General features: G+C 36.6%; 1 protein-coding gene across 1 annotated transcript; it reads right to left on the minus strand.

Moving 5' to 3' along the window:
• Positions 1-1,009: 1,009 nt before the first annotated feature.
• Positions 1,010-26,070, minus strand: LOC140155522 (prestin-like). Its single transcript, XM_072178395.1, has 16 exons — positions 26,058-26,070; positions 25,573-25,936; positions 22,739-22,849; positions 21,988-22,130; positions 20,232-20,396; positions 19,478-19,660; positions 17,758-17,840; positions 16,562-16,709; positions 15,123-15,236; positions 12,742-12,819; positions 9,582-9,677; positions 6,368-6,544; positions 5,397-5,540; positions 3,662-3,890; positions 3,010-3,143; positions 1,010-1,205 (listed from the first exon to the last, which is right to left on the minus strand). The coding sequence occupies exons 2-16, from the start codon at positions 25,898-25,900 to the stop codon at positions 1,119-1,121; spliced, it is 2,220 nt and encodes a 739-aa protein (XP_072034496.1). The 5' UTR covers positions 25,901-25,936; positions 26,058-26,070; the 3' UTR covers positions 1,010-1,118.
• Positions 26,071-26,632: the final 562 nt, after the last annotated feature.

Here is a 26,632-nt window from a genome sequence, read left to right on the forward strand (position 1 = left end):
AGGGAAATTTTGATATGTCAAATATAACAGAAATACGGGTTGAAACAGTTCTACTTTGACACAAGTGTTCGAACTATATATGTCCGGGATTGTAACATACCCCGCAATAATCGAGACTTAAGGTGCTGTAGTTTTGTCAAAAGATTCGGAATAAAACGTAGGAACGGTTTACTAATTACGATGGAAATAACGAACGTGTACGCGATGTTCATAACATAGTACGTACATGGCGTGCGAGACGGTCATACACAAGGTCCGTACCGAAGCATTACCGACGGAGTGACGCGCATTGTTCTGCTCAAAGTTATATCTGACAGTAAAAGCAAATATTTTATGAAAAACAAATAATGATATATTAGTTATGGAAATGTTATAACATGGCTTTAAGATGACTAAAAATGCGACTAATAATTGACGAACGGGGACGAAAATCCTGGTTATGCTTCCAGCATTCCATTGGGAAGGCAAGACTTCTCACAGGGGGACAAGAGGCGCATTCCTTCTTTGCCCATCCCTCTTGTCTACGCCATTGTTTTTATGCCAATCCCCACATGCCTTCCTCACGGTGAGTTTGGAGCCTCCAAATTTTGGTCTGGCCCTGGTAATTCGGCCATGCCTTCTAGCATCTCTTTAATCAGCGCTTATTTCATTTTCTCTTAGCTTGGGGCCCCTGAACCCTCGGGGCCATGGACTTCGTCCACCCTTCTCCCCCCTCCCCGCTCCCGCTTGCTACGCCTTGACCCAAATTAATATTTAGCTCGTGCAGACCCCTTCCGGACCAGTCATGGACTTTTGCGGAAAAATATTCCATAATTAATGTCAAGTCTGTACATTAATTTATCTTGTCTTTGTATATTGTTGTTTTTATCAATAATTATGACAGTTAACATGGTTAATAAGCTAAAATGACTGAAAAAGCTCATTAATATGTAATTTTGATATTTTGATAAAATCAATGCATACATTTTCATGGTAGGCCTACTTTTATTTTGCAGACCTTTGCCTTGAAAACTGGTCATAGTGTTTCTAATATTATGTTCTTATGTATTATATTGTCTGGCAGCCCTCTAATTTACATTATGTAATTAGTTAATTTGCATAAGTGCTAATTAATCGGTTTAAAACACTTTAAATTTGCTGTTTGTTATCTTTTCTTGCATCACGGGTTGTGTACTCGAAGACATTGTACTTTCAGCCATCTCAACCTAAAAAAAACCAAAAAGAATTAATAATAATTATAAGTTCACCATGAATAAAATTGAACTTGTATCATTATTATTGTACTTCATCAAATAATAATAAAAACTAGACATTGTGCTCACAGAACACGGCCCTTAGCCAGTGATGTTGATCTTTTATGACCTTTGACCTGGAGTTGTTCATGTGACATTTGTACCACCAGCCTATGGTTCATGGTGGTGACGACATTGTACTATGTAATCTTCGGCAACTATAACACACGCGAATACTTAAGGAGCACGGTGGTCCAATGGGAAGCACGGTGGTCCAATGGTTAGGGCGCGAGCTTCATGATCGGAAGGTTGCGGGTTCGAGCCCCACCACGGCCAGTGTGTTGCGTCCTTGAGCAAGATAGCTTAATTCCCAATTGCTTCACTCCACCCAGGTGTAAAGTGGGGAGCTGCTGGGGGTAATCACAATCTAAGTCGCTGAGAGTACCTGCGCATCAGTTGCGGACTTGGTGAAGCGGAAATGATTCTGATATATCCTAATGGCAGCGGAATAATTGTTGAAGTGTGCTGATAATTGGGCCATGCCTAGCTGAAGCGCACGTTAAATCAAACAACATTTATTTTTATTTATTTAAGGAGCTATGGATGGCGGGAACCTTCTAAATACGCCTAAGATAACACGCCTAACCTTATTGACCAATGAAATATTAGACGCCTAAGATTTTACACGCTTAAGATTTCTTACACCTAAGATTAAATTGTAGTGATGGACGGTATCACCAATGTGATACCTTACAAAGGCACCTTGGAAGACTACTGGCAGCTCGTATTACAGATACCATGCGCAGTGTCGATCATATTAGAACTAGCCCCGTTCTCAAACCGCGGCGCCTCTCGAACAGCGAGCGCAGCGAGCGTAGCGAGCTAGTTGGAAAATCATCATACAGGTATCAGAGTACAGCTCAGAAGCCAGTGCTAGATCATATAAAAGTACAGAAGGATAATCAGTTCAGTTCAGTTTATATACTTTTTTTAGTTACGAATATTTTATTCACTATTTTATCAGCGAAGTGCTGTTATAATCCGGCAGAATTATGGCAAATTGCCTCCCCATTTTGTATCAGGTGCATGTAGTAGAACAAGTTGACCATATAACACGACCGCCAACAATGCCAACACAGCCTGCAACATCAGCTACACCTGGGTCTGGCTAACAACCGGGTCAACATCAACAAGCGCCAGTAACAAGTGACACCGGTCTAAACAACTGCCGTCCATCGTACGTTTTGATCGAATTTGCGATACCATCCATCACTAGTCACGGTAAATGGTCAATCTTGGACGTGTAAGAAAAATCTTAGGCGTGTAAAATCTTAGGAGTCTAAGATTTCATTTGTCAATAATTGAATACGCCTAAGATGATTGGTTGTTTGGGATTTCTGGTCATGTGATTCGTTGATTTAAGTCTACCGCGAAATTTGTAGACGTCTAAGATTGCATCTTAGACGTCTAAGATCGAATCTTAGACGTCTAAGGTTAGGCGTTTTATTTTAGGCGTATTTAGAAGGTTTCCGACATCCATACGGAGCTTCCTAATACGGCTGAGAGTCTTCGGTAACTTAAAACAGCACCATGTACAGAAACATACGATAATACTTTCGGAACTTCCTGACACGGCCATGACGGCTGAGAGTCTTCGGTATTAACACAGCATTGTGCACAGAAACACAATAAAATATTTACGGAACTTTCTGAAACGATTGACGGTCTTCGGCAACTTAACACAGTATCGTGCACAGACACACAATAGAATACTTACGGAACTTTCTGAAACGATTGACGGTCTTTGGCAACTTAACACAGCATCGTGTACAGAAACATACATCCGATCAAGACCGATTTCACCGCTTTGATTTATGGACGTAATAGTGAGTAATGCATTACGTACTGATGCTGCAATTAATTAAATGTTTAATAATTAAAGATTATGATCGAATCTATATGAACTGGATCCAAGGATTTCATGTACATTTATAGCTAATGGTTTGTTGAAAGGTGAAATTAGTGAACAGATTTAGGATTGAACGAGATTTAATATAGTCATCATGTAGACGTAGCTAGTAGGACACAAGATCATAAAAGATGTAAAGTATTATGGTCAATCTCGATTTGAAATTTTCAATATTTCATAATGAAAATAAATCTTTTAGATTTAACTTTACATCTCAAGTCGGATGGCCCTCAAACTACATCTGACACAATAAATGTGGTTATTGATCAGAACGAGTCTTACACTAACACTCCCGGCAACCCTTTAAAAGCGAAACGTTTCTTCTTAATATTATAACAACCGCGACGACAGAAAGAACAGTTTAACCCACCCAATGTGTTACTTACAATAATTAAAACAAGCGAAATTAATCAGTTCCAGAGTAAACTACCGATAAGACATGACACACTATTATACCAACCTTTACAGCTTGCAAATATAACACGGATATCAACTTTCTCAAAGTCAGCTACAATCGTCTGCAAAGTTTTCACTCCTACGACATCGACGTAAGTAAACATACCACATTCTATGATCACCGTATGTACATTTTGAGACATTGTCCGCGACAGTGTTGGATCTTCAGTATCTTCTGAGAGTGATTTGTATTTAGAAAAGAGCCTGCTGGTAAGAATGCTTCGTTCACTTGCCTGAAACAAAACAATTTAAAGCCATATTATAACATTTGCTATTGAGGACGCCCTCACTGATTTTTTAAAATTCATTTTTTTACACGATTATATTGTACTTTATTAAACCAATATACCCTGCAAAAATCAAGAATCTAGGTGCTGTAAGTTTGTGAAAATCCGAGATTTTGAATAAAGCGCCGGAACCGGCGTCTTATTATTACGATGGAATTATTAGTCGAACGCATACACGATGTTCATAACACACAGTCATGACAGTACGTTACATGGCATGCGGGACGGTGATCTACACAACAAAGGGTCGTACCACAACATGACCGAAGGAGTGGTACGTATTGGCGATTTATACGCGCTGGTAGTAAATTCAATTTTCTTTGCTTTGCCGTAGTTGTTCGGCTCAAAAATAAAGGGATATATCTGACAGTAAAACTAACATTTTATGTCAAAGAAATGCTAATCTATTTTGTATGATAATGTTATAATATTGCTTTAACTATTCGATATACTTATGTGTTTGAATATAGGGTGTTTTTGTGACACTAGAGCTAGTTTGGTTCAAAACTAGTGAAGAGTCAAATTTTTGACTCAATATCTACATCAACTGCGCGCTGTATATGCCGACAACCATGCATTTAGGGATGACATCAAAACTCGACCGGTTGTTGATCGCCTGTTCCGCCCGGTTTCCTTTGTTTAAAACAAAAGAAACAGGACAGAACTGCAAGTCGAGTTTTGATTTCATCCCTTATTGGTTGTCAATTATGCAGCGCGTAGTTGCAGTCGATGTTAAGTTAGAACTCAACAGTTACTGCCCATATCTGATCAGCGGAGCCGCATAGGAACCCAAAAACTTAACCTCGTATAAATTGTATTATCCGTGTGTTTAGGGAAATAATGATAGATTGTAAAGATAAGGGTAGCTATGTTTGTGTGATAGCAATGAGAACCAATTTATGAACAGCTCATATCAATATAAGCGCTCTTTAGCAAAGTCATATATAGTTCATTGAATTTACAACCGTATGACAAAACAGTAACTTTTGCACACAATTTGTAATTCAAAGAGAATTGGCCATTGCTCATTCTAATGACGCTAGTACATGGACAATATAAATGTGCTTTTTTTTATTTAATGACATAAAATGTGAAAAATATTGTAAGGAATACTTGAGGTTTTGACTTTTAAAAGCTACATTTTGGTCAAAAATGTGCTTAGATAGGTAGTTTTCAACATATTTACCACATTCGCCTATAACATTGAATTGCATTATCTGTTGACTTAATGAAGAAAAGTGTTTTTAGGGAGAAGTGTTAGCTTTCGTTTGATCATGAAATTTAGAGCCATCAATAAACCAAATTGGCTGAAAATGCACCAGAATCTAAACTAAATGGCTGAAAATGCACCTCGAATCTGCTGCACATCCCCGGACCCTCATTTCCACTTAAAGAACACCCCCGGGAACGGTCATAACGTCAATCAATCTGATTCACCCGTTTCTTCTTTACCTGTTTGCTTTCATTCCTTGTGATTAGTACATCTTTGGGATTGATGCCAACCATTTTGTACAGTGTTTTCTTGAAATGTTCAGCGTTTATAAAGCTCAGTGAGGAGGAGCTCTGGAAGATTTTAATCCCTGAGAGTTCGTCAATCTGGAGAGTAATATCAGATGAAATAAGAAAAAGTTTATTTTCCTTGTTAATGGCGATTTTGAAACAAAGCAAATTAGTAGACGCGTATTCTCCATTTAACATCTATGTTGGTTATAAAGTATGTATGTATCATGTGCGTCAATCGCGGGGGTGGGGGGGACAGGGGACGTGTGACCCATTTTTTTCTGTTCAGCCACATTTTGACAATTCAGACCGATTGCCTCCCCACATTTCAAGCAGGAGTGGCGGTAATAGTACGTGTTACGTTTATAACATTCAAAAATATTTAAACAAAATGTCATTTAAGCGTCGACAAATATTTAGCAAACATATTTGCCAAAATTATTCTTTTACATTGTTGTTGGTGTATTTTGTTCAAAACGTTTTAAAAAAGTTTTCATTGCCTTTATAATTATATTTAAAAGAATACTGATCTCCTTGGAATAAAGTCAGGTACATAGCGAACAAAACTTTTCCCCTCCTCTTTACCCCAAGGTCACGGAGATAATATGATTACTGGAAGTCTAAATTAGAGGGATTAGATCCATATGGCCGAGGTACCAGTTCTGAGGCGATTCTCTCTACTTCTAATTTCCATGGTTTAATGAACCCCTCGCTCTAAGACATGCGAGACAACTAGACCTTTACTGGGACAAACTTTGAATACATGTTAAAAGGGGACAATGTGATCAGTGAAAACTAACATTTAAATAAGAATCTATTCTTTATGCAAATCACACATTATTTCTTTGAAATATTGCAATAAACTGTCCAAAGGGCTATATATTACAGATTTTTTCCTTCATTTACAATTCCACTTTACTTACACCCTGTATACGAGAAATATCTCTGTATATCTCCGTATTTGGAATTCGTCCCATAAGAGCACAGTATGGACTCTGCGATCTGACGATGATAGTTACCAATGCAAATAACACTCCAAGAAGAAGTCCTAAGTCTACACCTAGTAAAACTACTAGTAAAAATGTGACGAACCATAAAAGCTGTGAAAAATATGACACACAAAATGTTCTAAGAGTTGTTATTGTTACATATCACTATCGACTGAACATCGAACCTTTTCATGTCTTTAACCCTCTTCGTGCGGGTGTCGACTGCAGAAGACATGTTTCAAAAAAATTCTAAAAATTCAACAATTTCCGAAATGTAAATTTTCATTAGCATATTTGGAATCAGCATGAAAAATGCATTAAAATGAGTACAAACAAGCCTAGTATTGGTTCAATGCATCTTTAGATAGCTCTTGATATTTTGAGAAAATATCTCAAAATTTGGACTTTTTATGTTGAAGCCTATGGCTAGCACGCAGAGCATTAAGGACCACTACATACTTTGGGATGTAGAATATTCGATGTAACATAAACTGGGCTCAAAAAGAAACTTATACTTTTTCACAAGATCATATTATAAAATCCTGTCCATAAAAATGAACCAAAAATTACTTCAATACTCTAACACATGTCAATACCCACGCAGTTGTACAACTGGCACAACAGCATTTACAGGCGAATAATTGGCACCCAGCAAAAAAACAACAACTTTTGCTTTTCACACACTTTCTTGAAGAAACATGTCTTGTTCCACACTATTCCACTTACTCACAGATTTCTTGTGTTGGGTGGCAATTATTGGGCTGTGAATGTGGTCCAGGATGCTCTCTCATGTCAGTGCATTTTGCTGTTGTGTCGGTTGGTTAACTGTTTGGTTACTGACCACTGAGTAGAGTATTGAAGTAATCCTGTGTGCAATTCTGGTTCATTGTTATGGACAGAATTTTAAGATTATGAACTTAAGAAAAAGTTTCTTTTTGAGCCCAGTTTACATATCCTTTAGAGAATAACAGATAGGATCTTATCTTTTACCTATCGTGTCATAATGGATGGGCTGGACAATATTTTGAGTAGTAGATGCCGGTGCATCTTTTATTCTTGTTCTTATTCAGTTTAAGTAAAATATTTATAAGTACAACTGCTTTTTTCCAGAAAAAATAAAGTTACTTTTGTGAGGACATCTCCGTTGTTTTATATGAACGAAGCCGTCAGGAACATCTAATCCGCCAAACCGCGTTTTTATTTCTCGCACGTGTATTACGCAAACGCATTATCGCGCGATCATTGAGGATCTACAAGCCTGTGGCCGTTGCGTGTCGACGCTCGCGCTGTCTTATATGACTATCCACTATCGTGTCATAATGTATAGGTGAAACCAATCAAATTGAGTGTATTCTTAAGGACGCACCAACTGAATTAGAATGTTATTTAATTTTATTTCCCACGTTTTGGTAACTGTAAAGTCATATGCAGGATGTTGTTTGATATCGAGCAAACACGAAATTAAAGTCTATGTGTGAAAATATATATGCTCCAAAATGGTTCCACTTTATTATCAATATTTTTTTAACTCTCAAACACCACGTTCGTCGCGCAAGTCTATTAGACGGGCATATTGTGAGGTCTATACTGCGATAAAATAATAGTGTAAACATGTGCACCAAATGGCTTCATTGTGCCTTCATTCCAACTTTCATTGTTTATTACACTGTCACATGGCTTCAATTGGGGTATATGTGGAAGTAAATAAAATAAGTCCGTGTTTCAAGACGGATTTGACGCCCCTGAACGTGAATTATTTTACCGTAGTTAACATTTGAATAGGGAGCCCGTTTAATTAACGCGGCTGTGTACTCTAGACTTTGTTTCTTTCGCGAAATTGAGCTTTTTTGAAATGCATTTACTTTGTTATGTTTTTTATAAATACAAGGAAAGAAAATCCAGATTTGTTAACTCCAACTGCTCTATTTTATGGATTTTATTTCACTATTTCATCAGGTTCCGCAATTTAAAAGGAAAGAAAATCTTTGTTGTACCATCGGGGTATACGCGCGCAACAGCGCATCGCGTTTTGTAGACACGCAATTTGTTAACGCACAGATACGCTACACATACGCAACGCTTATCTGCATGCGCGGCGCATCTTATGGAAGCACCACGGAAGCACTGATTTCATAAAAACCTAGCGGTCAAATGGCTCCGTTTTAGCTGATCAAATGTGAATTTTTTCAAGTTCTTTCCCCGGATTTAAACATCAAGATATGAATAGATTTCCCCCAAACTTCTCAAGGGGCTGTGGATTTACCCGATGTTCACGTAATGTAAGGTAGAAAAACGAGAACTGTCGCATTCTCCTGTGAGCTTCGATCAAAGTGCAAAATGTGACCACTTGACCACGGCCTTTATTTCAATGTTCATTTTCTCGGTAAAATGACGATTTAGGTACACGATAACTCGATAAATACAGCATCTATAGGTAAGCAATTATGCTCATCATAAAAAGCATGATCGACTTAAGAAACGGTTTTCTCATTTTTTTATATTTTGGTCTATTTCCGATTTTAGGCATCATTTTGTGCAAATAGGCGTTTGTGAATTTTAAAAAGTTCATTTTGATGCCTTATATGGTCAATATCTCAAAAAATAAGGCCAATATCAAAATTCTAAAAAAAACGGTTTTTGGAATGGTAAATGGTGTCTCAAGATTAAGAAAAAAACAAAACGAAAATTTTTGGAAAGAGTGTTTTTTGTTATGATGTACCAAACAAAAATTGCCAAAAACTCACTTTTTTGTGATTTTCTTCATAATTGTTGTTTTTACACCAAATCTGTATTTATATTAAGATTCATTGATGTATTGCCTTTATAAAAATGTATACTTTTATATGTCTTGCGTGAATAATTACAAAGTTATGGCACTTTTACTACATGCATATCTGAGAGTACACAGCTGCCTTAAGCAGCTGTATTCGTGTAGTCCCGCACAAGCACATTTCATTTAGGGTTATGTTAGGGTTAAGGTTAGGGTTAGGGTCCTTCTATTCAAATGTTAACTATGGAAAAATATTGCCCCCTGGACAGTGGGAAATTGCCACGCTTTCAGTACGTAGGCCAACGATGACATCATAATTATATTTTTTTTAGATGTGACCAAAGTCATGGAAATAATTCAAGAAAATACAATACTTACAAAATCTACAAGTGAAGCTTTCCACAACATCAGTAAGTCTTTAAGTTGTCTGAACATTCCACGTAAAGCAATGACAATGATAGAAGCCAATACGCACTGCAAAATTATCATATAAAATAAACATTGTGCTCGATTTTGTTCCTGGTCTATGAGTGTATAGAGTGTATGCAATAAACCCAAGCGGAACGAGAGTTGCTAAGTAACCGCTAACCGAACCATAAACACATGCATGATCAGAGAGCGAGTCTTCAATTTCCCCATAGCTTCCCACGTTGTACACACGTCAGTCGAATTTGGCGGTGTTCGTTTGTTTGTCCTCCAAGTTATAGCATTGTTCACTTTGTGTTGAACATTGTAAGTGGGCCTCACTAATGACATAAAGGTTACTGTTATATCATGTCAAGAGGCCACTTTCATGAATAAGCTAAACAGCCTATGTGGAGGAATTGTATGCATGAGCAATCACACCAATGACGTAGTAATGAATACCCTCTATAGCAGTATTAAGGTACGGGTGTACAACCTGATTCAAAAAGAAGTAAACTCATGTTTGAGGAGCTGTAACAACAGATCTATAAGGAATCCGCTGTAAATGAAAATATCATTGAAAAGAGGAAGTTCTAAACGTTGAAATATAAAATTGCTGTTATTGCTCACAGCAAGCCAACGTTTTATTCATTTGAATAAGTCCCATTTTTTAGCTGCACTTCCCAAGTACCTAGTGTATTGATTGGTAAGGCATATATTCAACATAATGTGACACATGACCGAATATGTACAATTATTGAACCTTACCTGGCTGGTAAACTAACTTTTCCCACATTATCATAATTTCGGGCAATAATTTATTTGTCTCAATTGTTATGAACTATATTGCAATGATGTTTGTCACGAGAACTGCATCATGCATCGTACATGCAATGATGTATTTCTTTTATAAAGAGAACCCTTCCAAGAACGTAACAGTGCGCATGGTCCAAGAGTTACGAACGATCCAATATTTACTTGCAATTTTATTCATTTAATGTTGTCGGTTGACCTACTTGTGTTTCAGAAGTTATATAGAAATGGATGAAAATCAATCAGCCGTGTGCAGCTACTAACAGTGTTTTTATTCAAATGGGTGTAACCCGGGTTTGCTACGAATAAATATAATAATTTGTTTTGGTAAATCTGCTCTTTCCCATAACATTTTTCTTTACAGCGGTTTCCTTATAGATCTGCAGTTGTAGCCCCTCAAACTTGAGTCTACTTCTTTTTGAACCAGCCTGTATAGTCATGGTAGTATGGCTATCAGAGATGCCCGGAAGCACCGGCAGGAAAACGCCGGTTGCACGAATCTTAACATGCACCGGCTACTTCATTATACAAAAATCGCAGCTTATTAAAATATATCAGATATTAATTGATAAAGAATAACATTATGAAATTAAAAACATCTTAATCTTTACAATCTTTGCGGGCGAGGGAGAATGTACATGGACGCTGTTGCTCACGCAAGACACCCTGGGAAACACCACCGCCTACTTGTTTTCTTTCTCCGGCTACTTCGAAAACTTTGAGAAATCCCTGTTTTTCAGTTCCAATTTAATGAGGTTTTTGATGTACTTGCACTAGGCAATTACGTAACAACTATCAGTTGAAGGTGTGTGACCAGTTGATAGCCTTACCCCGAATTTGTCCTCATCAAAACAGAGATTGTGGTATCAAAAGAAAGCAAAGCTCATAATTCACATTAACCCCAGGGGTCCTAGACATCAGACAACCATGACACCCTCTTCATTCAATTAGACAGTCTTGATTTCATAGGGATAGAGACCTAAATGGCCCTTGCAGGTCAAGCAGATTCAGAATTATTGTCATTTCATCTGGCTAATATGATGATTATCTAGTTACTATGGGCGGCCATCTTGAATCTCAGGTGTCCTAGACCTCGGACAACCATGAAACCCCCTTTATTCAATCAGAAAGCCTTGATTTAGTGGGGATAGACACCTTAATGACCCTTGTAGGTCAAGCAGATTCCGAATTATTGTCATTTCATCTGGCGAATATGATGATTATGGTTGCTACGGGCAGCCATCTTGGATTTCAGGTGTCCTAGACCTCGGACAACCATGAAACCCCCTTCATTCAATCAGACAGCCTTGATTTAGTGGGGACAGACACCTCAATCACCCCTCTAGGTCAAATAGTTTCAGAGTTATTGTCATTATACCTGGTTCATAAGTACATTTTGGCGGCCATTTTGAAAAAAGGCCATATACAGAGTTTGCCCGGGTTTGGAATTTTCCACCTAGTAGAATTTGAAAGACCTATGCATACCCTACTCGAATCAACATTCAAACTTTCTTCCTGAAAAATTGTATACGGGTCTGTAGGACAGGGCCAGGACTAAGTTACACGTACACATTCTAGCCTCTCATATCAAAACCGTCTGGAGCAATATAACTCAAAATTCTAGTTAAAAACACAATCTGAAAAATCTAACCAACAAGATTTAGATAAGATGGATATCACTCGGTGCCTGGCTTGTTTTGTACACGAGTTTGAATGTAACTGTGGTTCACGAACTACGGAATTTAGCAGAAATATAATTAAATACTTATAATTAAATTCAGTCAATATTTGCATCAATTAGCACACACAATTTTCATTATCTGAATCAATATATTATTGAAAAATAACACTTTGATGTTTTGCAAAAGGCCATTCTACATATCATATACTTTGAAAACTTGCTTAATTTATTGTTGTTAATGAGTTATGTACGTTTTATAAAAGTGTTGTTGTTTCAGCCCTCTTTACAACATAACTCAAGCACCACAGGACCTACAAAAGTATATCTGTGATATTTGAATTCTTCTATACGCTCGCTATGACTTGAAAAATACAATTTTGCTAAAGCTCACTACCATTCGCAAGATGCTATGAACTACTTTTATTCTGCTGCTTCGACCAACAATACATGTCATGTCTCTGCAAAAACGGAAGATATCGTATGTATGATTTCTGTATATTCAATTCGCACATCCATAAAAGTCTGAAGTCGTAAAAATCATTGCATAAAATGCACCTGTGAAATATTGCATATTTAGATATATCATCCCTAGCGCTCTTATCACTTATGGAAATTAATATCTAATAAAAATGGTAATACCTCAGGTAGTTGTGTCAACAAGGGTCCTAGCCAAAGTAAAATGATTAAAACTACCAATGAAGAAACGATGCCTGCCAGCTGAAAAATAAAAAATGAGCAAATTAGGAAGAGAGTGGCTACTTTGCATTGATTCAAGCCCGCAACCTAAGCCACTATATTTGGCTATAACTACCCAATTTTTAAAGCAACATGTTGCAAGGCAATATCAAATATAGTTTACTATTATATTTATTTTGAATAGTATATATATTCAACATTAATAAAAATAATGCATTGAAACTGACTGTCTTTTCCTCGAAAACCTGAACATGTGTTTATTCTTGATTGATTTGAACTTGCTCTAAATGGAATGCCCTTATGACAACCACAGTAGTCTAACGCAGCTGCAAGACCTTTTTTAATGTTATAATTTGCAGTTGCTGATTTGATTTGTGTAATTTGTGTAATTTTTAATTGATCGTTAGTTCTGCTACTTTATACTGTACATGTACTACTCTGTATTAACAATTTATCTCCTCTAAATACACATACATTTTGTGGTTGATACTATACAGCATACTGTGTGATCTGTAATTTACAGTATTTTTGTGGGACCTGAGAGCACATCAGCCACACAAAATTGCATTGTGAATACGAGGAATATCCTTATGATAATAATAAATAATTTTTATACTTTGAAATTCGCCATATAATACACTGAAATTTAATGACAAGTTATTAAAAGTTGATATTGTTGATATACGTAAACTTTGTAAATCTGATGATAAGCTGAATCCATCATTTGAACATTTTGACCTTTCGTATGGAAGATAATACATTTCTTCCCAAAAAGCCCTAACATTTTTAGATCTTTTTGAGGAAAGAAATGTATATCCTCTATAAGAAAGGTCACAATTTTCAAATGATGGACGGCTTTTCCTCCCAGCTACATACACTGTAAGTACATATCATTAGATTTATATAGTTTGCTTCGAGGACTAACAAAAATAAAAAAATTAAATTTTTAATGATTTGCCATAACATTTGTACTATATCACGAATTTCAACAACAAAAACAACAAGAATTATATCAGAAGGATATTCATCGTATTCAGAATGCAATTTGATATATTCTAATAATACATCAATCGCAAAACACAATAATTGAACCACATTTAACTGGAATTTAGACATACATCTCCTTACAATAAATTTTCAATACAATAATTTAGCATGCTATCATTAAAGGGGTACTATACCCCTCTATAAATTTGTGTCTATTTTTGCATTTTTCTCAAAAACTAATAACACAGTGGTAACAAAAGTTATGTATATTATAGGGGCAAGGAATCCAATTACTACACTGGGATTTCAGTGACCCAAGACAAGCAGTTCGTTATGTATGATAAGAAATAAGGTACCGCTAGGATGTACCTCATTTCCGATCATATAAACTGAACCGCTTGTCTTGATTCACTGAAATTTCAGTGTAGTAATTGGATTCCTGGCCCCAATAGTATACATAACTTTTGTTACCAGTGTGTTATTATTTTTTGAGAAAACTGCAAAAATATTTACTAAATTACCACAGGGTGTGGTACCCCTTAAATGTGACTGATCAAGCAGGATAAAGACGACTCGGAGTTGTCGGCAAAATTGTCGGCAGAGGTGTGAGCTGATTTACCATTCAAATCCGTATTAATACTTAATTATGGCTTTGAAATTGTTTGATTGGCGTAACCCGACCGACGCAAAAAATATGCCCGACCCTTTTTTCTTTTGCCAAAATAAAAAAAAAAATGTGAGAGAAAAAAAAGAAGAAAAATCAATCAAATTATAAAAAAGAATGAGAGAAGTTCAAAGGCTTTTATCACACGCAAATTACAGCTTTAAAAGTTAAAGAAGAAAAATATCACTCCCTACCTACACTAATTTTTTTTATGTTACATAATCGAACAATTTTAATGCCTAATCAAATAGACATATAACTGATGTTACAAGTAAATGATATTGTTACATCAAATAAAAGCTCATAAAAATGAAATAAAGGTGAATATCAAACAAAATTCTGAAAAAAGAATCCTTGTCACAACATTGTCCTTATTTTGCTTGATGTATACTTTGATCAGCTCGTAATCGACGGGCCTTATAACATCGCGGATTAATATCAATATGTTTTATTTCGAGAATTGCCTTGTGACATCTCGCCAGAAGTATCACAAATTATTTATTCAAGCCCTATTACTTTGTCTACTTTATTTAACATGCACAATAATAGACCAGGCAGGTCAACTAATCACTCTAAACGTGGGTCTACTTTTCGGCGTAGTGGTAAAAGCCTAACAATTCCCGCCGATTAAGAGCTGATCAAAGTATAGTTATCGCATTATCTTTATATTAACCTGTGTTCTGCCGCCAGAACCTTCCTGGACCGCGGTTCTTGACATTGATGTCGCATGTGGAAAACAAAGGAAAAACGATCCAACTATATGGCTATTTCCAATTGCTATTAATTCCTGTTAAAATAATTATGAGAAGAGAAATGAAGCTGACAAAACGTTATCTGCCTTAATCAATTTTCAGTCCTTCGGAGGGGACGTTAAGCCGTCGGTCCCGTCCCGCGTACAACTAAACCTTTACACATCTGATCGCGCATTCAGTTTCGAAAAGAGTAGGGTCCTAAAGCCCTAGTGGCGTATGTACACTCTTAGAAAAAAGTGCAATTTAGAACCTTTTTTGGCTTGTATGCATAACCCTAAGCAGTGATAAGGTTCTATGAAGAACCTTTTTCTTGGTTACAGAACTTTTTTTTTTTTTTTTCAGAACAAAAAAAATTATGTAGCCAAGAAAAAGGTTCTTTGTAGAACCTTAAGCTTTAAGGAACCATTAAGAAAGAACCCTCAAAGGGTTGGGCGGGTGGTTAGTTGATGGCGGTAGGGATCAAACATATTTCCACACTATTTTTCGAACGGAATTTAAACCAAGATAGCGATATGTTAACAACATAAGACAGCGCCCGCGCCACGTGCATAGTGCACCCCAATTCATACTGCAATAACGGCTATTTTATTACTTTTCATGTTGAACTTAATTTTTCTTTGAGCCCATTTTTTAAACCATTTAACTATGAAAAGGCGGTGAAAATAATTGATACCTTAATTCTTTTGCGGACTGTATTTACTTAAGGAATGGGATATTAACGTTTAGCGACGTTTTCACGTATTTTTTGTGGGAGCTGGGATGAAAAGCCGACGATCAATTGACAAGTTTGACCGTTCATATTATTGATATACGTTTTTTTCCCAAAATACCTTTTTTTTGTGTGTGTTTTTCAATTGATCGTCGGCTTTTCTTCCCAGCTACATACGATTTAAGTACATATCATTAGATATATAAAGTTTACTTCGAGGACTGTTAAATATCAAAACATCATTTTTTAATCATTTGCCATAAAATGCAATTCGATATGCCTGATGTGCTCTAATGTCCCACAAAAAATACTGTCCAAACGCCTATCCCTTATTACTCCTTGCTCAAACAGACCGGAGACATGCCCTGCTTCGTAAATGGTCATTACAAGTGTAAATGAGTAGATGACCTACGAAAGAAAACTAGTAGCCCCTTGTTTTAGATAATTCTCGCAAAGTGTGTGACAAATATGTTACTCTGAAGTGGTCTACCATAGAAGAAGGTCTTTTTAGACACGGACTAATCTTTCGCCCACATGTGCTCTGGGCCTGAGACATTAGCCTCTGGCCTCCTAAAACCTTTGATGCTCTCTCCATTGTTGTCGGACCTGATTATAATAAGATAAGTACAGTAACTATGATTACAGCTTCACCTGGTTAGAGTCCACTTCATAATTGTGCTTCTTCGCATAGGTTTGACCCAGAGAGATGACTATGGCAAAATTAACGATAGCAATGGCAAATGCATTACCGATTAGATCACCGAAGTATTTGGTGGATGGTACTATCGGCTTCGGCAATCTGAGATATAACGGAATTTGAATGAAAAAATAACGATAAATTGATAAAAGTGATTATGACGAAGACGATGATATAAATAATGATGGCAATAATCTAGTACATGAATCCTAGAACTACAAGGCGTACCAACAACCCTAAGATTTCCTTTCCGTCATAAATAAATCCGCATGTTTACGCCCAAACGACCTAAGCTAATCGTAGATCCATCATTTGCGCTCATTTTAGTGATCACATTTTTACCCCAGCACCTTACCCGGGGTACTACCGGCCATAAAATATTTACCATAGGGGGAGAACGGGAGAAGGTGAGGTGATGGTGAGGCCCACCAATATTATTCCCACTGATCTTTTTCTTTTTAGAAGTTGAAGAATTTTTAGTGGAATTTTTAGCCGAAAATCAATTTTGTCTATACTTTTGTACAAAGCCATAATGTCCCAAATTTGCACGGGCGTGCCCATAGTATGACGTCATAGCGATATTATATGGGGAGTGTTTGTGCTTATTTTGCTGTCACTAGATAGAGGAGGCCCATAGCTTACTTTGGTATCAAATATATACCGGTATATGACGGGGGTTGCAACAAAATATGGCTTAGTCGTTCGAGGGTTAAAATAATCTTAAAGTGCTAAAATTGAGCATAATAGCGCCATCTGTTTTGACACAATAAAATACACAAATGACTAAATTGTTTTAACAATAAAGTTAGAGTATCCCTGGCTGTAGCGAAGGTGGATGATGGAAAAATAACTAAGCCACAAGCCATCAAGACTGCCCCGCAGGGCTAAAAGAAACAATAGCCTTCAAGGGTACCTGAAGAATGAGGGGTAAATATAAAAAGGTAATAATAATAATAATAATAATAATAATAATAATAATAATAATAATAATAATACTTAATGATGATAATAACCCCCTGCTGTAAAATACTCCTTCGTGTACATGCATCGGGAACCAGTTTTAGGATGTTTTGCAAAAGCTAGGTGATTTGTGGTGAAAATCTGCTTTGGGTGAACGGTAACTCAACTTCAACAAGAAGTGTATACTTACCCAGTCGGTATATCGCCAACTACCGGTAAATCGTACTTGGATTCAAAGTTTGCCAAGTACGACGCTGCTGTTGAAACGATAACCTGTAGATAGGAAACTCAAAAACAGGTAATAAGCAAAATTGGCATTGAAATTTGCAATACATTCATTGTGGGACAGATTTTTCAGTTTGGGGACACTTTGAACTCTGAGCTATCAGGAAAATTGTTTTTTGTGCGTACATAATTTTATTTACAAAGTTTATTTCAAATGTTTTACTAGAATAAGAACTGTTTAAAAGATTATGTTTCATAGATTAATTATTAAAAATATTGTTAATGATAACATTATTACAATAATATTCGAAGGAATAATAATTACAGTAATTTCAAAGATATGTCAAAGGGCAAAGTGTCCCAAAACTGCTCTCAAAAACAGGAAGTTACAATGCCGATTGGGCTTATTGTCATTTACCTTTTGAATCCTTTAATATATTTGGATAAGAAGTGAACGAGAAAAGAAGAAGACAAAGAAGGAGAAGAAAAAGGAGAAGAAAAATAAAAGAACATGATGATATTAACTCAAACTATATTTACGTCGAAACCTATAGAAATCTTATAGTGACCTGACACCTCATTTTATGTTTTTTTGTCATTCCATACACCGGATCGACTGGGCGATGATAATAACAAAACATTATGGTTTTCGTAATCAAATTAGACGCATAACTTTAAATACAGGTTATCCACTTTACTCATGTGTGACTTCTAACAAAAGGCGCTGGTTCCCTTAGTATTCCTCATTTAAACCAATTCAATGCATGACTTCGGTGTTACCTGTATGACTTTGGCGGGCTATTTTGAAACAGCAGAAACAGTCATTATTAGTTATTACAGTAAAATAAGTTTACGCAAAATACATCATATTTTTTGATTGGCCTCTTCAATATTGCCACTTTTAAATATGTTTATCCACATAACCAACTTCTTTCAAGTCCTGTGAACACATAAAACATATTCATAACCATTCATACTGTTGTGTCATAAATGATAACAGCTATGGGATATATCCAACATTCCTTGCCCAAAAAACAACAAATTGCTTCACGTTCAAATTATTATTAAATTACTCGCTTTGTTTACAAATGTTTACAAAAGAAGCTCAATGCTTCAGAAACTTATTAAAATAAGTTTAAGAAGCTATCCACATGCCCAAATATCTGAATGGTCTTAGTTATTTTCAGTTTTGTACGTTTACTCTTCAGATCCACTGAAATGCATGTAGGGATAGCACTTATTGCTGAGAGGAATCTTGTTCTCATCTGATCACAAATATATCCTACCTATCTCAATATGCAAGAGGTGTCAGGCTAATATAAAATTACTTTAATAGATTTCAATCTTCGACTCTTTATGTGCTGGCTGCTATAGGCAGGGACAGGTGATTTGCGCGGAACTTTTTTTCCGCGCAATCCCGCGCAATTTGCTTTTTTTCCGCGCAAATCGCCTGTCCATAGCTAAAGATTAAAATTTATTCATATATTCAAATCTATTTGGTTCGGCCATTAAAATACCAACAAAATATAAACATAAATAAATACAAATATAAGTAAATAAATAAATGAATTCAAACAGTACATCTCTTTTATATAGATACACTCAATAGAATTACGGAAAGAAACACCTTACAGGTGATGTATGCATCAACTGTACGGTGTATTATTTCACGTAAAGCGACTTACCACTACGAGTTCGGACGGTAATGGTAATTTCTTTCCCTTTTCTCCATCTTTTCTTAACCAGCCTTTATTAGCCTGCAATTCATTAATTTCGCCGATGGAGGCAAGAAGTATAAGCGATAAAACGCTAATGATAATCGCTGTAGGGTTTGCTGTATATAACACGGAAAAAAACTCAACATACGTCTAAAAAAGAAGGAGAAAGTATTACTTGATACATATTACAATTGTTGTAACGTCATTGTGCCTTATTACGGTAAACAAATATGAAAAGTTGAGATATTGGCACAATCGAATACCAAGAAGATGCAAAAAGTTGCAATTTTACTCAGTGGCGGCCATTTTGAATTTGGCGGCCATCTTGAAAAGAAATAATTTTGGTCCTTACTCCAGATTTATTGAGCACATCAAAATCTACAGCTGAGCCAAATGTAGTACTATTCCGAAAAAATGCACAATACTTTCACGCATCTGCAAGACTAGTATGTAATAATGTATGTTCATGTTTTGAAGATGAAAACATTATGTCTCTAAAACTAAGTTTTTTCTCAATATCTCAAAAACAGGTTTGATGGAGTTGGGCCTTTCTTCCTCTTAGGTATTCAATTTTGTTTCAAGTTTTACCGAATGTTTACTCAGCTTCTGAAACTAGGAGTTCTTGATTGATGCATAAATTTATTGTACAGGTTATATACTTCTTCTTGTGAAAGTTTCATCCGTAAAAGTAATTTGAACTAAAGAAACTACATAATCTTACATAAACTAAAGCAAATACTCCGTTGTATCTTGTCACAGTTATGCCGACCATCTTGGGGAACTGACTAGTAAAGACGTGCACTGCTGCTCCTGTAGTAAATCCTCTAATAAGAGGTTCGGATAAATAAACAGTGACGATGCCAAGCCTTAATACACCCATTGCAACCTGTAAAATACAATTTCATAATCTCATGCGATCAAGCAAAATCAGTCGGAACTCGGAAATATTGATTTTGAGATACAGACGAATCCAACGAGCCAAGGCATGGTCATGATTTCGTCGGCCATTATTGGGTCCCCGGAACACCACACTGGTGTTGTGACTGCCCAATTGGGTGGATTAAAGCCACTTAAAATTCGATGTTAGATTATTTTGTGTTATGAACTGTCATCATTCTTTTGTCTACGTGTAACACGGGTGATAGAATGCAGTTTAAAATACCCTCCAACATGTCCAAGACCGCATCATTTCACATTTTAGGTGAAATGGAGCCGACGGGGACCCACAACCTTGGCGGAAATTCGTTGCCACACCAGCCCGTGCTGGTGTTAAAATAAAGCAATCGCCAGAGGTAAATATGTCACAGTACCGCATTATCTTTGTATAATAGTTGCAAAAATGCATGCACACTCAATTTAGACTCCCCTTCCCCACCCCCTTCTTTCAATGTTGGGAGACTGAAATGTAGACACGATGACGATTTTGTCCAAATCAACATTTCAATAGGGGAGCGGGGAAGGATGTTGGCCAATTAACGCTCAGGTGTGGCAACCTTTTTCGCCAAGGTTGCAGCTATAGCTGCCATTGAGGTGTAGGAATGCGTGAAATTGGATTCGTCTATAGCCAAACATAGGTTTTATTTCCTTTTGTTTCTTCTTGTTTTGGATACTCTTCAGTTGCTCATATCTTTAGAACTGTTTTCTGCACAATGCAGCTTTGTAAATGCTTTTTACTATCATATAAGAAAATCAAAATATAATATTTCCGAGTTCCGACTGATTTTGCTTGATCGCATCACATATTATGTTTGAGGTCCGTCTACGGTTGGTTTTATAATTTCATTATGTACTATAATAGATTACAATAGAGCATTGGGTTTACCATTGACCAGAATACGACATAATAAAAATATTAAGTTATTTTTGACCTCTTAATATATCTGCAACTTAAACTACCGTATAGTGTGGGGTCAATGACCCCAAACCTGTACAGCTTCCTCGCGAAGTGTAGACTAAATGTAGAATTTTGATAAAAATATGTTATTATTAATCATGATGAACGCATTCTGTTAAACTCAAAATTATACTGATGTTTATTACAATTCAAGTGTTCAATAGTAAATGGTCATAAAGAGCTTATATAATTAGTAAGAGTAAAAGTAAAGTATACGCAGCCCTGCCTACTCACTTCAATACTGAACAATTCTGATTTTGGAATCTACCAGTTTATTATTAGCGAAGGCACGAGTAAAAACATCTTCAATACAAAATTTTCACATGATGGTTGCCGTTTTCTTCAAGCTATATACACTTTAAGTACATATCATTAGATTTGTAAAGTTTATTTCGAGGACATTTATATGATGTCAATTTTTGCCATAAATTATTTGATATCAGAAGGACATTCCTCGATTCAGACTGCAATTGGATGTATCTCTCATGTGCTCTCAAGCCCAACGAAAATGCAAAAGTGAGTTACAGAGCCCTTACGACAATAAATGTTCCAATTCATTGTCTGCTAAATTTAAAATTCATACCTGAATAATGCCAACAAGTAGACAGAGAGAAATAGCAATTTGTACTCTGAGTTGCGTATCTGAGGTTGGTTTACTTTCCTCTTCCTTCGCTATGATCTCGTCAATTGCACCATCAATCATAATACTGGTAATCGCCCACGTCCCTAGTAGTAATATAATAAATCATATAATATAATACGGGTGGGGCCGTGTGCAATCTGGCCGGCACCGCTCCGCTGGTTGCCGGGGTCGGGATTCATCGGCTCGGATTTCTCGGCCGTGTACTGCGTCTTGGGGGCGGCGGGTCTGTGGGGGAGTGTGCCCTTTATGTTCCACCGCGTGGGGGAGGAGGCCGGGATGCTGCAGCCGACCGATGATAATATAATATAATATAATATAATATAATATAATATAATATAATATAATATATTATAATATAATATAATATAATATAATATAATATAATATAATATAATGCGTTGTAAAACAATGCATTTAAAGGTTAATAAAGGTGTATTACTTGTTGGAAGTGAAATTCTATAAAATAATGCACGCGTACAGAGATGTTGATGCGTCGGCACGAATTTTCACAATCTTTTTTTTAAAAACATACCAAAGTGTTCCTCTTGTCATAAGGATTCGGAAAAAGTATAGTTTGTCCTATATGTGATGTATAGATGATTGATTTTTATTACACTAAACGTTTTAGATATAGTAAAAAAGACTAAATTGAATATGCGTATTAAATCAAGAATAACAAATGCTCTCATACCAATTGATATGTGCTTAGATGTCCCGAATATTGCGTACACTAAAACTGTGAAGAAAGCAACGTAGAGTCCATACACAGCCGGTAATGTGGCAAGAATCGCATAGGCCATAGCTGAAAAAGAAAATGGCGAAAGTAAAACCGAACAGAATATAGGCAGTACGTACATTATCATTTTTTTTGGTTGAAAATCAATAATAAATAAGCTACATAGCTCGTAACTTACATAGAAAGGTGACATATATGTGTTGAAGATCAAAGGCACAGCGCGAGCAAAACTAAACAGGATTATGATTCCTCTGAAAATCTGCGCTCTCAACAAGCAAATTGCAAGCATTTTGAAATTGTGCGGCTGGACGATGGTAATAAAGGATCTATATATGTGTTATGATGCCTTTGCACTGTAAATTACACACATATACAGTTTTCGTCCATTTTCAGTAATAGCAATGTCACTCCAAAACGAATCAAGCTACTTCCATGAAATTCGCAGAATAAGTAGGAGACAATAGAGAGCTTGCGGAATGAAGTTACTGGAACTTTAACGGCAACTTCAAAAATATCGATTCGATTTCTTGCTCAACTTCACTTCAACGCGAACGTCAGATTGGTTTCTGTAGCGTCTTGTTGTTTAAACTAGGGGAAGTGTGTCAATGGGTGATCAAAAGAAGGGTATGTAAAAGCGACTGCATCAAATTTCTCCTTTTGTTTGCTGAAGTGGTTTGTTGGTAACACTTATTACAATAGGCGCTTAGTTTGAATAAACATGGATTACATCTCTTGGCGATGACCAATGCAATGGGAATTAGGCCTATGTTATGAGCTATACGCTAATATTATACTTCTAAACATGTTTCAATTAAATATTCTTGTGATATGCCTATATTATTGTCCCGGATTATTATAATAAAAGCTCAAATATTATTCCAGTAAACGTCAGCTTTGTCAATTTTATATTTCCATCAGGACATAAGCCCATTTTATCTGTTTGCCCTCCCTTGCCCCCCCCCCCCCACCACCATCACCACCTCTCCATATCATCCCCTCCCTCCATCTATTCATCTATCCTCACTTTCCCACTCCCCAGCGGCGTTGCCAGGAGTTTTCTTTTAGGAGGGCAAGGACTCCCCTTTGCATTCTGATCGAATTAAATATATCTCCCCGAATGATCCTCATTTTGTTCTTTAAAAACTCCCAGAATTTTGAATTTCAACCAACATATTTCTGGATGCTCCTTTTCTGACATTCTTATTTTTTGTAACAAATAGGCCTCCTCTTTTAATAATGAATAATTTGGTTGACATACAATACCGTACCCATAGGCCTATAATATGCGTATAATAGCGTGGCACATGTTAGACCAGCTTTCTGCTGAATTGGGGTACATAATATAGGCCCGGGGGGGGGGGGCACTCAACACAAATGACCATACGGGTATGCTCCCCGGAAAGACCCCCCCTTTTTGGATTTCGCAGCTCCGAAAGAGCCCCTATATTTGACCAAAATAAAGCTCCGAAAGACCCTTGATTTGATAATTTCATCTCTAAAAGACCCAAAAATTGCTCATTCCTCATATTTCTTGTTTTTTCAGGCGATTTTCAACGAAAAAGCCAAGAAAGACCCTTGATTTTGACTTTTCGCAGCTCCAAAAGACCCCGTTTTACTTGTTCACAGCCCGGTTCGCAGCTCCGAAAGACCCCCTTTTACCGGTACGCCGTCAGCTCCCAAAGACCCACCACCTCAAAATTCCGGGGGAGCATACCCACCACAATTGTTTGATGTGCCCCCCCCGGAATATAGGCCTAAACGAATAAAATAATAATTAAATAAAATACCTGAACAGTACAAACATATTTGGTTATATAGAGGTGTAATTATAAGACACGCAACGTTGTAAAAAAATGTTCCAGTAGCTGCAATTCGCACGTCTTTACTAGTCAGTCCATTTTACTGGAACTTAATCCCCTTGGCGTTGAAGTCAAGCCAAAAACTTGGTTCCGCAAGCTGATTTGGTGTACGTCATGAGCACACACAAATGTATCAAGACAGTGTGACGTTTGGAACAAAAGTTATTTTGATCTAATTCAATCAGTAATTTTAGCATCATGTGGCATGTTTTTACCCAAACCAAATTAGATTTCCAATAATTGGTCTATTAACTAGACAATACATAAGTGGTAATTATGTAGTCTATGAAGAAATATGCAAACCATTGTTTTAATTATGACGTATTTTCATCATAATTTACGGCACACTATAGATTCTGGCGTTAACTTTAACTTCAAGCGGCTTTAATGGCAGAATGGTTTTGAATACATAATCCTCTATAATCCTCTAGACGTTAAAGTTAAAGTTAAAGTAACTCCATTTCGCAAGCTCTCTAATATGTACCATTGCACTTATTAAAATTAGCTACACTGTTGACTATATATTTTTAATATTTTTTTCAAACACGGTATAGATCATTGTGGGACACTCTATATTATTTATAAACGCAAACTGCCTTTTATTATTGCACTTTTAGAAAAAAGTTCCGAGTAGAACAGAAAGGTTCTAAAGCTCTATGTCCTTACAAAGAAATAAAAAGGTTCTACAAAGATCAGAAAAAACAATTAGACATAAAAACAGTTCCGTACATGGTAAAGGCCAGACAGAACCATTTTGGGATCCTTGCAACTTCCTAGAACCCCTAGAATCCTAGTTGTCATGTTTCAAAACTGGACTGGCGGTTGATCGCCGGTTCCGTGCGCTTTACATTGTTTAGAACAATAGAAAACAGACGGAAACGGACAGAACCGGCGGTTAACCGCCGGTCGAGTTTTGATTTCATCCCTTACCTTGCGGAATCCTCATAATAGCCGTAGTTATTCCCGATATTATATCACCTATTAGATCATCTTTCAGATTATAACTTGGGATCCAATGAAGGATCGGGAGCAGTCCTAAGAGAAATGTCCATCCTCCCCTAGGTGAACAATCGATCTCCTTCAGTTTTCTCTTTATTTTCTCGTACGCTCCAATTTGGTCTTCCGTATACGTATAATGTTGTTGGAAATCATCCTCCGAGTAAATTGGACGAGAATCCTGCATACCCTTTTGCCGACGCCTGCGTTTTTTTCCGTCAGCACTGTCATTTTCATCTTCAACAATGAACTGCGAAGGCATGATGTATTTGATTGCAAGGTAGACACAAATCGATCACTGTAAAAATAAATGAAGTATATTACTTGTGTATAAACGTTGGCCAGAAATTAAATACACATTGAACTTGAACTCTAGTTCACAACGGTTTGTTTGCATTTGGTTTCGCATTAGTATTTACAAAATTATTATCATACATGCAGCCAAACAAGGCGCCGCTCCAATATCTGGAAAACATATCAAATTGGGAGCTGTGTAAAGTTTGGTGGTAAGATGTGAAAATTGTCTTGATTACATTTAAGTCTACTTATTTGGGTTAACATAATATTTGCGGACACATGCAAGGACAAACATATAGTGGGGTGTCAGTTGATTGTATGGCAGACCTGGAATTCTTGCATAGTGAACTTTTTAGAATTTTTAGAACTGAACCATGGAGAATTGTGTTTAAATTATAATTTCCCCCATTAATTGACATTGACCTATTTTGCTGTGTTACCTTGGTAACGAAACTTCAAAGATGATGTAATCCTATCCTTATTTGATTTGTTTTATCAAAACAAACATTTTGATACCTCTTTTGGCAAAATAGGATCACTTTGATGTTTTTTACCCCATAGAGCCAAAAACCGTGACCTTTGAGACCTTTTTTTGGTTATAACGGTACGTAGTAGATAGTTCGAACTATACAATTTCTGAATCTTTTGACTAGAGGAATACCCCGGGAGGAATACATTGGACTAGTTTTTAATACAA

This window comes from Amphiura filiformis, chromosome 6 (genome assembly GCF_039555335.1).
Source record: "Amphiura filiformis chromosome 6, Afil_fr2py, whole genome shotgun sequence".
Classification (NCBI taxonomy): domain Eukaryota; kingdom Metazoa; phylum Echinodermata; class Ophiuroidea; order Amphilepidida; family Amphiuridae; genus Amphiura; species Amphiura filiformis.